Genomic DNA, 17,538 nt, shown 5'->3' with positions numbered 1-17,538 from the left:
ATATCGGGAAAATATCGGTATCGGTTTTTGAAAAAAAAAAATATATATATATTTTTTTGCTTTATAAATAAGTTACAGGAGTTCTTACTGTATATGGTGTGTGTGATATGAAATTTGAGCTTACCCTAATCACAATAATCCCCGCATATATCGGTATCGGTTGATATCGGTATCGGTAATTAAGAGTTGGACAATATCGGTATATCGGTTATCGGTAAAAAAGCCAATATCGGACAACCCTAAAACTTTCATACATTTTCATCAGAGTGCACTTAGTTTTACCATGCCAAAGCTGTGAGATCTGCCTTTCCCCTTGGATAACACAGAGCAATGTGCCACAGATAATGTGTTGAATCTGATTTCTGATTCTGAAGCAGTGTTGTGACGCATGGGAGGCTAGCTGTGAATATTACACCAATGCTTTTATGGCGAATCTGGCAAGTGGAAATCCATGTTTGCACTATGGATTGGTAGAATGTTTGGAGGGCAGACCCTGGCATCTGTGCTGTCAGTTTTAACCTCCAGTATTAAGTGATTGCTTGTATGAACAAAGACATTGCCAATATGTCAGAGGGTTGCAGGGAACATGCCCAATGCCTCTTAAGTCAATTCTTCTGTCACTGACTGCTAAGTTGAGCTCATCTACTGTCCTCCTACATAAGAGTCATGTTGTATGGAAACCTCAACAGAGGTTGCATTCTACTGCTGTCTGACTTGGTGGCTATCTGACCTCTCTGCCCCATCCCTCTCGTGCCCCCCTCACATGGAAACAAACTTGGCTCTCAAGTGGAACTATTGTTTTGGCTGCCGTGTGTACGCCAGAGTGAAACATACAGTTACAAACTCCCTGGCCTTTTCTTTTTTTCTCCCCTCTCTTCCTCAATCCTGGCCTTCTTTTTCCATGGGAATCCCAGGGCCATATATGGTCATCCTCAGTAGCAGCAGCTAGAGCTGTAAAGCTGTGTGTGTGTGTGTGTGTGTGTGTGTATAGCCTGGTTACAGCTCCCAGCAGGGCTCATCTAGACTAGGAACCCAGCTGGCCGCCCTGTAGCGCTCTAACCCAAGACCCCCGACCTCAAACCATGCCATTGCACAGGAGCGTGCGTGCACACACTCACTATAGAGTGAACACTCTTCTTGTCTTGCAGTGAAGAAGGGTTTCACTGTTCTTGTCCTCAAATATGTTTTTTTCCCGTTCAGACTTGGTGTAATCGCTGTTGACATTAAAAAGGTTTCTCCTTCATCTTGAATGCATTCTGTCTTTCTGTCCCTTGTTACTTCAGAATGTTTTTTTCCTCTCCCCACACACACACACACACACACACACACACACACACACACACACACACACACACACACACACACACACACACAGGCGGTAAGAAGGAATTCCTTTTGTGGAAGTGACTCCGTGCCTCTGAGCTTGGTGACGTAGCCCAATGAGGAGTGGCCACATCTTCCATTGCTTGCAAGCCCGTAGCCTCAGAGTATTACTTATCTGGGAATTTCTCCACTGGTATGCTAGTCCAGGGCCGTGCTGCTGCCTGACTAGGTGGGTGCACAGAGAAGTCATGCTAATAGTGGGGAGGGAGAGATGCAAAGAGGGAGAAACGGAGAGGCCCGCTCTGAGATTCAGAAGAAGCTGCTTTGTCCTACATACTGTACTGTGGCTTTATAAGGGCGCAAATTGGTCTTCCCCAGTCAGAAAGCAATGGCTGTTATTGAGGATGCCCTATCTCCCATTATTATGTTGGCCATTCAGTCTGAAATACAGCAGTGTTTGTTTTTGGTCCATGTGCTATTTTAAAAGCCTTACCCCATGATGGATGATGTTTTGGTTCATCTGACAGCCACTTGAACGTTTCGGTCCACATCTGTCTCACTCCAGAAATTAGATTTCCAGTTTAATTTTCCATCAGAAAAAAGGAACTGCAAGGCCTTTTCAAAACATATGAGCAGATAGCATGACACAAGGTTGTGAAAATTACAGAATGGAACAGAACTGTTTAAAAGTTAATGAAAAACAGATTCAAGTGGGCCTGGGACTCAACATCACTGATGTTCATTTATTAACAGTCAATCAACACTGAGTTTATGAGTTAATATATTACCGTATGTACAATCTCTCACAACAAATATATTTGTTTATGCAATATGCATGCATGTGAGAATAAATATACAGTATATACACTACAGTCTGTCAACGGTGAGCAACTGGATGATTATGTACAATCTATCAACATTCTGGGCAAATATATGTACAGTCTGTCAATAGTTAGCCTTAACGGGCATCTGTCAAGATTCGGCAATGCACATCCTAATAGCCCATGTGCAAGTGCGGTGCAGCTGAATCCCTGAAGGAGTCTGCTGTCCAAAAGTCAGTAACAGACAGTGTAGGTTTTAAAGTTCTCATATGGGGGGTCAAGTGGTTGTGGAGCCTGATGGCTACTGGCACAAAGGACTGGCTCAATATACACCTCATCTTTGCTAGCACATAATAATGGGACAGTTTGTCCAGGATGGCATCCAGCTTCCCTCTCATCCTCCCATCCACAACCATCTCTATATTGTCCAGTTAAAGTCCAACTGCGGAGTTAGCCTTCATCGCCAGCTTGTTCTGTTTGTTGGCATACCTTGTGTTTGTTATGTTACTCTCCAAACATACCATCATGACAAAGAAAGAACAGGACACTTGCTTGTGGCTACTACACATTGTTAGAACATCTGCAGCAGCCTGTTGCATGCATTGAGGGGGGGGTAAATCAAAATCTTTATAAGATATAAACATCTCAGATCCATAGATGTGCTTAAGTCATATCATATGTATGTCGATAAGCAGTAAGATATTTTAGATATTTTCATCTATATATTAGGGATATGACCAATGAGGGTTTTTGCAAATCAATTATTCGATCTTTAACGATTTTTAAATCTGATCATATTCCCTTCTCTGTAATCTTAAACATGCACACACTACAGCACTTGAAATGCCTCCCAGCGCAACGTAGCACCTCACGTGATCCCATCTCACATGATCACATGCGGAAGCGGATGTAAACAAAGGAGCCGATTAAACTTGCGTTTAGTAGTGTCATACTGCAGGACTGTCAGGCCAGTTAATCACTTCTAATCAGCCAGCCAACTGATTAGAAGAAATTGTCTGGATGGTGTTTCTGAACCCAAATCTCCCTGATTCGCATGTGATGTGAGTGCAGCTTCACAGTTCACACTACATTACTTCAGGGAGTTGGGGCATCTTACTGTTTCACTGGTAGTCACCACCATCTCATCTCCTTGGTCTTTCCGATGTTAAGTTGGAGTGGTTGTTGTCACACTACCCTATGAAGCTCTCCACCAGGGCTCTGTACTCCTCATCATGTGTGATGCAGCTGACAATGGAGGAGTCATTGGAGAAGGGAGAAAGATGGTGGTGTGCTAGCATTACCATTTATGAGTTCTAACATTAAATATTTTCAATGTAGGAGTGTTGATCTCTGCCAAAGTCCTGATCAGAATCACAGTGTACTCCGTATTTCTTGGGGCCCTCTCTGATATGAAGTGGCTTCTCACTCGTGGCATTACCTTCTCCTAAATTGTAGTCCAAATTACACCTTTATCCTTTACAGGGATTTTTTCCAATCCAATCCACTTTATTTATAGAGCACATTTAAAAACAACAGTGTTGAACCAAAGTGCTGTACACTCAGTAAAATACTAAAATAAACAAGAGAACACACACAATGAACAAGACAACGATTGACACAATGCCTGGGGAAGCAGCAGCTTCTCAATCTGAATTTTCAAACACCAAGGAGAACAAGTGAGTTTTCAAACGTGATTTAAACACAGGCAGGGTTTGAGACACTCTAACATGGGGTGGCAGCTTGTTCCACAATGTGGGCGCTATGGAGGAAAATTATCTATCTCCCCGTGTTTTTCTTTGCTTTGCATAGATGCCACAAAGGAGAAGTGCCTGTGCACGCAGAGCAGTGTGAACAAAGAACATACATCCATGTTGATACTGTACCACTTATGGCAGCGGCCTCTGGCTTTGTCTTGACCACTAGATTTTATGATTTTGACACCTTTGCCAGCTTGGTGCATTGGTGTCAGCAGTGTAGCGTCTTTAGACCATGGATATGTGCCCGTTTATGTAGTGTGGTGGCCACTGTGGGCTTAGCTGTCTAAGCTCAGGAGCTCCCTAGTTCCCTCAGCTGTTAAGAGCACAGCAGCCACAAGAGCAGGATTTCCAACAGGGTGTTGGTAAGTCAGCCAACTGAGGGCCCTACCAGAGGAAGTGAGGGAGGGGAGGGGTCCTCAAGTGTCTCTCCTTGATGTTGAGTGCTGCTAAATTAAGCTTGGAGCTCTCTGCACGATGCCCCACCAGATAATAACTCCCCCCGTACCCTTTGCTGTAAAGGAAGACTGTTTTTTGATGTCTGCAGGAAAGAGCCAGACTTCAGCTTCTGAGCTGCAAAAGAGGAAGCACACAGTAGAATAATTCATTGTTGTATTGTTAATTGTGATATCATTGTTGTGCCACAGCAGTTTTTCAATACCATTTTGAGTGACAGGTCCACTCTGCTACAACTAGCGCAATAAGGCAGAATGCAGAAATGCCCTTGAAAATGATCTAGCCTTGTATTGTAGCGGTTTCTCAAGAGATGAATACTAGCTCATGATTGCCTGTTTCTTAGTTACGATATTAACTGCTGTAATTCCACAATGGCTGTATAGATATAGTAGACATACATCCTCTTAACCAGTGCATTACCTTTGAATTTTCCTAGATGTTAAAAGCTGTTTTTAGTCAGATGTTTGGATCTGAATAATCTTACTTAAATCATTGTTTCACCCATAACATGACATGTAGACACGGCCAGTTTGTTTGGATAGTGTAATGTTTCATAATCAACATGTCTAGTCTTAGTCATAGTCATAGTCTACATGTGAAAAGGGAAGTGGGTAAACGTTTTTAGTTCTAGTATAGTTTACAATGACCTTCCACTCTTCAGTTGGCCACTTGGTATAGTATGTGTCTATTAAGATTTTGATATCCTAATGAAAAACAGATGCATCTCATACAAGGAGCCCTGTTGGCCTTAGGTCAAGATAATCATGCCAATAAGACCTAAACCTCCTCCCTAGATGCTGCTCTCAAGATTTGCTTTGTGATCTTGCCTCAGCAAAGGTCCACTTTGTGTGGTGCCTCTGGGGACTATTGGAGCAACTCCAGTGTGCCTTAAAATGAAGTCTTTTCTATTTATTTATTTTTCTTAGAAAAGCCTGACAAGGCCTCTGTCCATATCCTCTTTTGGGCTTGGTTGCCATGGTAATGGACAGGCCTCCATTCTGAAGAGCATGTTATGGGTGCATTTTTGGTTCGGCTCTGAGAACATGCTTGCTTACCCACACCTCCTAGGCAGAACTAGCAGGGACTGAGGTTCAAATTCCTTCATATTATTTTAGGATTAGACCAGTGCATATGATGGGTGCTGTATTGGTTCTGCCTTAATATTTTCCATGTTTATCCCTGCTGGTCTGGGAAGGTTTTTTATTAAGTTGATCTATACATAGTGTCTGTAATGAGCACGTTGTGAGCACACTAAATTGAAGACAATATGAATAAAAAAATAAACTAGTACCTGTTTGATTTAAATTGCTTTTAGAAGGAAGACGTAAGCTGATGGTGATACTACATTGTTGATGATTCAAAGGCCTGGTGATTGGAGTGATCCAGTATTTTATCATCATGTAATTTGCTTTACCATGTGATCTTCATTTAGCCTGATAAAGCCCCTCCCTCCGGAAAATCTCATTTCCATTTGATTTCAGGAAGGAGTCTGGCCTGAAGGCTTGTCTGGGCGTTTCTAGCCCGTAAACCAAATGGACGAGCCTATCAGCGTCGTCGCTCATCGTTCTGTGATTTACAGCGACAGTTGGCCAATCAGGTGGCGAGTTCGAGTGAGCCCGAAGGAAGCCGAGTGCAGCCTGAGTGCAGCCGACAAAAGACGAACGGCAGCCATTGTTGTTTGTGCGTTGTCTTCACTTCTTACTTTCGGTTTTAAAACGCTCTCAAACTTCTTTTTTGAGGCATGGAATTTACTTTTAAGATATCGTTTGGATAGAATTTAGTTGTTTAACTTCATATATGTGGTCAATTAATCATGAGAGCCTATTTAAAAATAAAAATTCAGAGAACCGGCAGGGGCGGGCAGTGACACGCATGTATCCGAATAAGGCAACCTATTTTGGGCATGGCCGTCTCAAAAGTCCCGTTGCGTCACATTAGTCTGGAGGTGGTAAAAATGCACTGCTGATTGGCTGAAGGGGAACACTGCTGATTGGCTGAAGGGGTTGTCAGTCAACGGTATTACTCCCGCCCAACTCCAGCCCACAGCCAAAATTGCAGAATGGGCGATCATGCCAGACTCACTCCTGAAATAAATGACAAATGAGATTTCCGGAGGGAGGGTTTACCAGGCTAATCTTCATTATGAGTGGCCCCTCTATTAGATTTCTCTTCTACTTGGTACTTGACTTCCAGTCAACCGGAACAGGGATTGACATGGCTTACGTAGAGAAAGGTTGATAGCATATAGAAACATTTATGACATCCTGCAGTGTGACCTATACAGAGCTACAAGTGTTAGCCCACATGACACCTTAGTATTTGCCTGTGTCAACAGTGTGATGTCTTGTTGCAAAGCAGTTATACATATCTTTTTTTTTTATTAGTGTCAGGTTTCTTTGGGGTTGCTCCAACTTTGCTCTACTGAAGGATGAAGGGATGAGCTCCGGCTCTTCTGTAAGCTCGCTCCTTATGTGAAATGGTGTCTGTCACTTCCTGACAAACACGGGCCGACCTTCCATTGACATACTGTATGTCTGATGTTAATTTCAGGTGCTCCCTCCCACCCCCAGAGAACACAGGCTGAAAAACATGCATGGTAAACAAAGCAGTCACGTTTTGAGCAGTTTGAAAAGTACAGTTTAGGAACATACTTTGATTTCACTGTAAGATTGTACGTTTCTGTAAGTGGCCTGCCCTACCAGTCAGGATCGGAATTTTGCTGCTGAAACGATGTTGTGGGGACCGTTCTACTGTGCCCTGGGACTGTTGCACTGTGCCCTTGCACTGTGCCCTGGGACCGTTGCACTGTGCCCTGGGACCGTTGCACTGTGCCCTGGACAATAAACGGTGGCAACTTTTCTGTGCAGTTGTAAAAGTCCATGACGACATTACTACAAATTGAAATGTTTTAGCAAATCCCCTTAGAAAGAAAAGTTGTATGGTGATGCACAACTTTTTTTTCCCCCATTTTGTTTTTTACTGACTAGACTAGAGCTAGTATTCTCAGTGTGTGCATATACATGTAAAGGTCTAGTAGTTACATTGGAGCTACTCAATGGAATAGGCTGGAAACGTCAATCAAATGATATTAAAATTTGAGGACATTTACACAGTTAACAAAAACCTGGCTATTGGACACGGTTACAGTGTGATATAGGTAGTATTTACATTTTAATCATGTTAGTAAGGGCTGTTCTGCTTTTAAGTGTCAGGCAATCCACCTGAATGATCAGTCATAAAGGAACAGGGGATTGATTAATTCACATACCATATCCTTCTTTGATACCCATTATGTGTGTGTTTATGGGGCTTACTTTTTCTTTTAGAAGGGATGCCATAGTGTCCAACAAATTGCTCTTTGATTGAACATTTAATAGAAATGTGAAATCTCCAGATGTTGGAATTGTTCTTAATTCAAACTTCTACTTTATTATTATTTTAAAAGCAACCAATGGATAGTCCTGTTTTCAGAGGCTACATGCTGTACATTACATTCTATTGAGTAATGAAGTGGAGCATCCTGCCTTCATTGATTAGCTTAGCACTTGACTGTTGCTGTTATTTCAACTTCCCAGCAGCCTCCATTAGAGAGGGGCTCTTTGCAGAAACGACTGTCAGTCAGGGCTATGGGCAGAAACTGTACTTTCTAAGAGGCTCTAAGTGCTGCCGGCCCAGTGGATGCTAACATGACCTAAAGCACATGCTGGCTAATGTAGTTTCATGTCCATGGTCATGGTGTAGTCCAGCCAGCCCAGTATGTCTCTCTCTCTCTGTCTCTCTCACTGTCTCTCTGCCTTTTGCTATCTTCCCTCTCTCCCCCATCTATGGCAAGCAGCCAGCTCTGCTGTTTCAGTGCTTCGCTAAACGCTAATGAAAGTGACACTTGGCCATGTCAAGATTCCACCTGAGGGAGAGCCTATACTAGCATTAGCTTAACCCAGAGGAGGTTAGAATTCTATCCTGGGATGCGGTGTTCCTGGTCCTCAGCTTCACAGCTCTCATCAAATGGGGACTCGAGGGACATTGGATGTATTTCAGGGGCCAGGCCAAATGCCCCCCCCCCACAAAAAAAGTCCTATTTGTCATCAAGAAGATGATGGATATATACACAGAACCGGCGGCTGTTGTTATTTTTAAAAACGGTGTCTTGTCAATAGCATAATGTGTTAACTATGTCTTTCTAGGAGCATAGCATTAAATCCTTTGAGTAACATTAAGGCAAAGTTGACTTGTGGTGGATGCTTGGCCTGTGCTTGAGTTGGGAATATTGAGCCATTATTCAGATAGTGTCACAGCTTTTCTCCTGCCATGATGGTGTTAGCAGTTTATTGCCTACATGATTGACAAGGCCTGCACTCTCTTCTCAGGCACACTGGCCAAACAGGTTTGAATGGCAGCATGTCTGCTAGCGCGTGAGTCACTGCACGTCTGTGTATTTCAATGAGAGCACAGCACAGGTCCTGTCTGTCAGTCAGGGTCCGATGGTGGTGTGTGAGGCAGGATTTAGCCCACAATGCTGGCTATTATAACCCCTATTAATAGTCAGACCACCACCCCCACACACACACACACACACACTCTCTCTCTCTCTTCCCCTGCTTCTCTCTGCCATGACATACAAAGGACTGTGACCCTGTAGATTAGGTCTGTCAATGAATATTTGATAGTTAAACCTGTATTCGAATATTAAGATAAGCGTAAGATCGAATGTGAAAATTAAGCTAGAAAAAGACTGCTTCGCGAGTTCTCGTGCGGCTCTGGAACCCTGTAACCTTGCATAGCAGCTGGCCTCACAAGATCACAGAGCCATCTCACTGCAGACTGCAAGGTAGTGATGCACCAAAAGTATTTGTCCAAAAGAGTTTAAACGGTGGAAAAAATATACAGAAATGGCATACAATATTCTATATAAAATATAGATGAGTTTTGAAATAAAAAAAATGTGATCCTATGTGTTTTTGGGGCGGTGTAACCGCCCCCTATAAGTGAGGTTTGGACACTGACCAATCCTGCACCGTGATTGGCCAATAGTCTACAACGCAGTCTACAACCCTAACCCTTCCACAGTCAATGCAAATCTATACTTTTGCAAAGTCAGCCAATCACATTACAGCTAGTGTCATCACCACTAGCTGTAATGTGATTGGCTGACTTTGCAAATTCAGGACTGTGATTGGCTAGCGAAACACATGACACATGTGCAGCCCTATGAATAGCAGTATGGACTTAAAAAAAAGGCATCTATCCTTTTTTTTAATTGAGTCATGTTGTGATGACCACACACCGCCCACTTCACACTGGGTGTGATTTTTTTGGGGCGGTGTAGCCGCCCCCTATAAGTGAGTTTTGGACACCGACCAAAAGATTTGTATACCCCCTAACCCTTCCATTGTTAATGCAAATCGATACTTTTGCAAAGTCAGCCAATCACATTACAGCTAGTGTCATCACCACTAACTGTAATGTGATTGGCTGACTTTGCAAATTCAGGACTGTGATTGGCTAGCGAAACACATGACACATGTGCAGCCCTATGAATAGCAGTATGGACTTTAAAAAAAGTTATTTATCCTTTTTTCCTTTTTTAAAGTGAGTCATGTTATTTATCCTTTTTTAAAGTGAGTCATGTTGTGATGACCACACACCGCCCAATTCACACTGGGTGTGATTTTTTATATATGTCAGAATACAATATTATCACAATATCCATATTGAGGTATTTGGTCAGATATATTGTGATTTTAGATTTTGCTCATATTGCCCAGCCCCACCAGATATGCTGACCTCCTGCCTCCACTGTCCCATCTACCATCAGTTCTCCCACTCTCACTCACTACACATGGGTTTCTCCCTCTTTCTCCTCCTGTCATGTCCCTCTGGCTACTGTGCTGTGCATCTCTCTCGATGCAGGCAATAACTCTAGCACCTGTCAGCCACAGACAATTACAACCATTATGGGATTACCTTTGTTGGACTCCTGCGGCTGCTGGGAAGGGCCAATGACGCTTGTCAGAAGGGAGGCCAAAGACCGTGCAGTGTTCACCTAGGGGGCATGGATCCCCTTGGAGAGAGGCATGAAACTTAGAAGAGATAATGGGAGATGTTTACTTTACCGTGTGGGGGAGGGAGATGGAAGAGGTGATGGAAGACGGTTCTCACGGAGGAGAGAGGCCAACAAGGATTGTCATCATACTTTATTTATTTGCAGCTAGGGAAATGGCGGAAGGATGGAGAGTGGTTGCGTATGATTCACAATATCATTAGTACGAGGTTAAGTGTGCAAAAAAACTGCAACCAGCAAGATTCGGTCTATCAGTGAAGATAAATACCGTCACTTGAGTTCCTGCTGTCCACTACTAAGCGAACTCATAAAGATGAGCCCAGCACATGTATTTGATCTGCACCTGGAGAAACTCAGTTAAACTGCCTGAACAGCTTCACACACACACTCCTGAACAGCTACACACACACACACACACACACACACACACACACACACACACACACACACACACACACACACACACACACACACACACACACACACACACACACACACACACACACACACACACACACACACACACACACACACACACACACACACACACCCCCAGATAAGCTTGGTGAGGCCCACGCAGGCACTGTTCAGTGCTGGCCATGTACGGTGTTGTAAACGGCCCAAATTTGGACAAGGATTCCAGCCAGATAGTCGTGTGCCCTGAACGTGAAGCCGGCGTGTGTATCTGTTTCAATGATTTTGTTGTCATAGCAACATCAGGAGAGATTGGGAGACTGCACAGACACTGTGTAAAAGGGAGGGGGGGGCACAGGGAGGTCATAACGCTATCGAGGGATTGTGGTTATTAGAATGCACAGCTTAACTTTAAGTCCAACTTCAAGATAAACCTGTGAATGTGAGAATGCTTCAGATATAAACATACATATCTCTAAATGATGTTAGAGATAAGCATTAAGCAGGAGCAAAAAAAATAAAAGTTCAGACTGAGTTCCGAATGTTAAACGGGTCAAATTATTTTTTTACATTCTGGCTTGTTTTTCCTGTCGGGGCTTTGCTCTCTGCTGCTTTGTTGGCATTCACCTTGTTATTTGGATGTCTTTGCAGTTGGGTGACTCCTTGAAGGTGTATTTCACTTCTGGGGTTATTTTAACATACTGAGGCTTTTGTGTGCATTCCATACAGTTTTAAAGTTGCTTGATTGAATTACGCCCATTGAACTTCAATCTCCATTTTTAGCACAGTTGGACTTAGGACAAAATCAGGGGATGTGTCTGATGTATAAATGTATATCAAATCAAATATCTAAATATTGAATCAAGCAACTTAATTGTGGGGTGCACACAAAAGCCAGAGTAGATGACAAAATGACCCCAGAAGTGTTTTAAAGTGAAATGCCCCTTTAACCCCTAGGCCCATGTTGCAGCTCAGGCCTGGCTCTGACCCGTGTGGCCCGGAGCTTGTCTCTGAGCTCTGTGCAGCTCCTCCTTCTGTGTCTCCCTGGTGAGGGCAGGAGGAAAAATGTGACCTCTTCTGGGTCCCCAGCCAGTTTTCTGCTTCTGAAGCACGTGGAAAATAGAAGCTGTGTTTCCCTCTTCATCCCTTATCAAGTCCGGGAACATCCCTAGAATGCATGTACAGACAGAATAGGAACCCAACCAATGATGGTGGGTTGCATAAAAACCTACTGTGCAGGGTTCCACTGTGCCAGCACAGCATATGCTCCTAAAAATAAATATGTGCTCCTCGTAAAATGGAAGAAGAAAGCACATGTGTAGCTTAAGATTTAAAGTTGTGAGGTGCAGGAAGGCTTATGTTTTCTGTTCGACAAGACTATTCAGTTAATTTGCACACCTGTGCTCCAAGTGAGGAATAAGTCACAGTTCAGCCCTACTATGTAAATCTGTTGGCTCGATTATGTACAGATAGACACATGGCCTAATGGTGATGTCATGCCGAAAAGGAAAGCAAATTACAAGAAACTTGTCAGGTTTGAACTTGCTTGGGAGAATGATGTGACTTGGAGGAAAAAGCAAGTCATGTATTCTTTGTTCTTTCCCAGAGTATGGTGTGAAGCTGGGTAATATTGTACCACATGAATGGAAGATGAGGATGTACATTTTGGTCTCATATTGTGTGTGTATATACAGTACGTATGTGTGTGTTTGTATACATAATTATATATATTTACACGCACGCACACACGTGTGTATATAGATATACTATACAGTATATCTATATGTATTCCCCCCTATTTTTTATCAAACGTTTTTAGTTTACATTTACACAACACTAGAGGGATCAACCATGATCTGGTACCACCCAAATTTACAACAAACATGGGAAAATTCATTCTACTACTCTGCCACCAAAATGTGGAATGCCCTGACACCATCCATTAAAGGACGTGTAACACTGGTTTCTTTCACAATTGGCCTGAAAAAGGAGGAGGAGACCACAAGGGAAGATCTCTTTTGCACATACAGTGTTTGCATTTGTTGATGACATGTATTATTTTGGTACTTTTATATGCTATGTTGATGAATTTAATACATAGGACCACAATGGAAACACGTCCCCAGGACCTTTTTTGTGTGGTACAGCATGTGGTACAGGTATTCATTCAATCAATCAAAAAACATGGCCATCCTTATGCATAAGAGACTGATGCATATTTCTTCTGCAGTACTATGCTATGTGGTATTCCAAGCAGCCCTGCTATTTGTCGGCATTTTGGGAGCACCACCCCTGCCAACATTCCCCAACAATTTTGGAGGCACGTGGCGATCCATCATTAGGAGTGCATGCCGTGCTCTTTCCACACTAGCTGCAGCACAGGCTGGCCTGCTGACAAGCACGCCCACAGTGGGTGATCCAGGGGGTGGGGGGTGTCTGTCATATACTGTAAAGCTTTGCCATGCACGAGGTTAGAGGAAGTACGGTAATTGTGGCTACAGAAGTGATTGCATGTATTTTGACATGGATTTGGACCTGGAGTTAACGGAGAGATTTGAGTTTTTTAGTTGACCTTTTATTGAAAGAGTTTATTAAAATACCCTTTTTGGAGTAAATAAGCCTCCAGCGTCTTTTACAGGTGCAGTTACGTCACTGCAAAGAGCTCAGTGGTTCTGATATTGAGTGACAAAATGTTCTTTATATCGGCGTAGGAAAAAACAATCGGTTATCTTTCCTTCAATCAATGATATACGATTCTATTGCCAATCGGAACAACCCTTATACACACACACAGTGTAGGTGTTGCTGTGTCAATCTTTCAATGTTGCTTACTCCTTTCTCTCTCTCCTCTCCCTCAGGCGTGCATAGATGACAATGTAGACATGGTGACCTTCCTGGTGGAACATGGCGCCGGCATCAACCAGCCTGACAACGAGGGGTGGATCCCCCTCCACGCCGCAGCCTCGTGTGGATACATGGACATAGCAGAGTAAGTTGTGACCAGGGGCTGCTAACATGGGCTGCTAACAGTTTCCATGTAAAATAAATGAAGCAGAGTCCGCCTCTGAACTTGACGTGGGTTATCTCATTACCTTTCATTTATGCCAAACATAAAATGACCCCTTTACCCTGCAACGTCTATCTATGGTAATTGGTTTTGCTCAGTAAATGGCATTTGATGAGGATCTACAATTCTCCTGAAGCATAATGTCTTAATTGCTTTTTAAAATGATGTCGCGAAAGACTGGAGGTCCAGCTGTGGTTTGTATTGTCCTTCTCCCTTCAAGAACCCCACGCCATTAGTGACCTCTGTCTCTATTTATTGCTGGCTGAGATTGATGGCTAGCCTCCTGAGCGTGCTTGCATTGCTGTTAGGATTTTTGCTCATGGCCTTTTGACCTCAAACAAAAGGATTTTCTGTCTCTATATCTAACTATATAAATGGCGAGCGACTTCCGCACCCTAGGTGCGACACCCCACAGCTCTGTTATCGAATAAACAACGCACCGCCAGACCACATGTCGCCAACTGACTCGCCACGGCGGCCGCGCTGAATTTACGCGTCGCGTAGGGGACATCTCATTGCTCACTACACCTTTTCCACCGCGCAACATAATTAATTCTACTCACCAAATGTCGGACAAAACGGAAGGGGAGGCAGCTTCGTACCGTTTACCGTGCACACCACCGACACCGCACGGCGACGGGTTTCGCCGAAACAACACGAGCGGCCGCCATTGCACTCTGCCCATGTCCTCCACAACAGCACACACACAGCTCCTTTGCTTCAACCCCCCCCCCCCTTCTTACGTACCTCCTTTGTTCCACCCAGGCCGTTACTTTCACTTCACTCATGTCTCGATCACAATATGTCCGTCCTTCACGTGCCATGTTCATCCCAAAAAAAAAAAAAACAGCCACAGCACAGCACGCTGCCCACGGTAATGTGGTAAACAAACCTGCCTAGGTTCATGACACCACAGGACTCGACAGTGATGTCATCATTATGCAACCCGGAAGTACAAATACCAAGGATAGGTCAGTGATGTCAGTCGGGTTGCCAAGTTTGCTGCCAGGTTTTAAAAAACAAGCGACAGAAACAAGCAAACCGTGCATGAAAAAAAAAAAAACTGCCGAAGGGGTCCGCCATGTTCCAGGGGGGTCCCCGGGGGTCCCAACACTCACAGGGGTCGGCGGACCACCAGGGGGTCCGCGGACCACCAAAGTAACAATCACTATTAACATTTTTTTTTTTTTTTTTTTTTTTCCTTTTGGACACTTTCACTCCGGCGATTTGGGTACCCCAATATACACACACCCACGCTGGGCCCCGTGCGCGGCTGGGGTTGAGGGGGGCATAGCCCCCCGAAACTCTAGTTTAGACATAAATGAAGTATAATTTATGAATCAATGGTCAATTTTGTTTGAGGAGTAAAATACATTTTGAAGTTGGGTTCAAATAATGTGGCGTAGCTTCCCTGTGGATCTCATGTTGATATTGATGATATCAGTCTTGCCTAAATATGGAGGTATGGTGCAGAATATAAATTGGCCAAATATTATAAATATTCTTTAACAATATTCACAATATATTAAAACATTTGTGGATTTACTTACTTGGCCTACTGGCGTGCACACAAGAAATTTGGAGCTGATCGGTCCAGTGTAGGGATGTTTTTATCGATTGATTTTTATTTTCTTAATTTTTTTGCTGGGCAGTTGAGAGGAGAGTGCACTGCAAACTGCGCTTTCCTTTAAGCACCACAACCGCAGCCTTCATGTTCATAATTTGCATCAAAGCCCTAATGATAAAAATGAGAATTAATCCAGCAGCCTAGGCTATAACTAGCGAGGCCTATGTTTGACAAATTAGGAAGAATGATGTCAGACTCGACTCTCCTTCCCGATGCCAAATAATAATAGTTACAACACATCACATTCAACAATATGTAGCTATATGGCCTGGATATAAACATTTATAACATGTTACGGAGCGTTCCGGTTACCTCAGCGAATACAAGAATACTTGCCCCAAAACACTGTCGCCCCGGAATCAAATCCGGCGACCTGGGAACGGTCGCCACCAGGTACTCTAAACGTAACCTAAAAAAATGGGGGCGAGTGTGTTTTGGGGTGATCGTTCCGGTTACCTCAGTGTGCGTTCTCTCTTGTCGCGCTGTCATTGTTTAGCGACAGTGCACGGTGTATTGTGGAAATGCCATCAGCTCACGGAAGCCTTTCCCCTCAACAACGCTAATAGGCATCCTCAGCTATCATCTTGGCTGTCAAATCAGTGATCTTTTCTGCCTGCCGGTCATCACAATGGCGAGATTTCACAGTGAAGTCTGCCATTCTGCTTTGCTTGGGTGGAGGCTTTGGGTGTCTCACTTTAACGTGATTTGACATCACTGATGTTGACGAGTGATATGCATACTTTGTGCTTTTGAAAAAAATGTCCCACACCACACTCCCATGTGAAGCTGCCATTTCCAAGCGGGCTTTCAAGTATGCACAAGCAGGATGTAAATAAAACTAGTCGCGCTAGCGCAACACAGACGTACACACGCGCACCTTCACACACACATGTTATCATGTTTTACATTTTGAACTGGCTATACTGGAAAACGGTAACGTTAAAACGTTCTTGAACAAGCCATAAAAAAATGTTTAACGATTTAACGTTTAACAGACACACAAACAGACACACCCCTTTAAATGTCTCGGCCCCCAGGAGCCACTCTTTAAAAAGTATATCACAATGTATTGGCTAAGCGCTCATGCAACTGATTACACCTTTTCCCTTTGTACTGACACTGAATTATCTTTGCGTATTTGTCGACTTCACTCATTTTATTTATTTCACCAATGCCTCCGCAAGAGCGATCAGGGCAGATGAAGGGAACTGTTTCTGAAGCATTAGTGAAATAAAATCAGCAGAGCATATAAATTATTTTGGCCAACATACTAAACTCTACTTAACATCTGCTTTTTTAAGTAGCATGTTTAATCTCCAACCTAATTGGCTTAAACGTCACAAGTTTTAGAATGATGTAATCAAATATGAAGAGATCCGGGTCACCAGTCATATCACCAGATAAGCTCTAGAGTTGCATCTGAGGGTTTTCTTTCTCCAGTCCTTTTGAGGCAACGAGGCCGTTTATAGGGAACGGAGTGCAGTGAGGAGAGATATTATCAGTGGATATTTAAACAGGCTAAGAAGGGCTCAAGGAGCTCACTTGCACTCATTGTTGGGCATATTGGGAGTGTGCTGTGACCTGATTTACTTCTGTGTTACATTACAGGAGCCTGGGTTTCAGCATTTTTACAGTCCCATTATCAAAGACTTGCTCAAGCAATAACAAAGCCTAGGCTAATGCTTTTGCAGGTGTTGTTGATAGTAAAATCTAAACTGTGATCAATCAGCTGAGTGAGTAAGCCCTCTTTTTGTTAATGAAACACAAATAGAGCTGCTCTGCGAACACACACACACACACACACACACACACACACACACACACACACACACACACACACACACACACACACACACACACACAGAATATTTCTGTGTGTCTATAATCACCAATCTAATAATTTTCATATTTATTTACTTCAGAGTGGCTGGTTTGATGGTTCTGAAAACGATTAGTTGAGGTGTGTGTAGATTGAATTGCAGGTTTGTAGTTTGTCACTAAATGATAACTTTAAC

The 17,538-nt window shown here is 43.3% G+C and overlaps 1 protein-coding gene across 4 annotated transcripts in view; it reads left to right on the top strand.

Annotated features, from left to right (window-relative positions):
• ppp1r12a (protein phosphatase 1, regulatory subunit 12A) overlaps nucleotides 1-17,538 on the top strand; it is a 74,346-nt gene that overhangs the window by 12,542 nt on the left and 44,266 nt on the right. For all 4 annotated transcript variants that reach the window (XM_084049733.1, XM_084049735.1, XM_084049732.1 and 1 more), the window contains exon 2: nucleotides 13,688-13,818. In XM_084049733.1, coding sequence (XP_083905859.1) covers nucleotides 13,688-13,818 — 131 coding nt within the window. The remainder of the gene's footprint in view (nucleotides 1-13,687; nucleotides 13,819-17,538) is intronic.

Source organism: Gymnoscopelus microlampas (assembly GCF_963454915.1).
Source record: "Gymnoscopelus microlampas genome assembly, chromosome: 23".
NCBI classification, from domain to species: Eukaryota; Metazoa; Chordata; class Actinopteri; order Myctophiformes; family Myctophidae; genus Gymnoscopelus; species Gymnoscopelus microlampas.
This window is presented reverse-complemented; position numbering and strand designations above follow the sequence as displayed.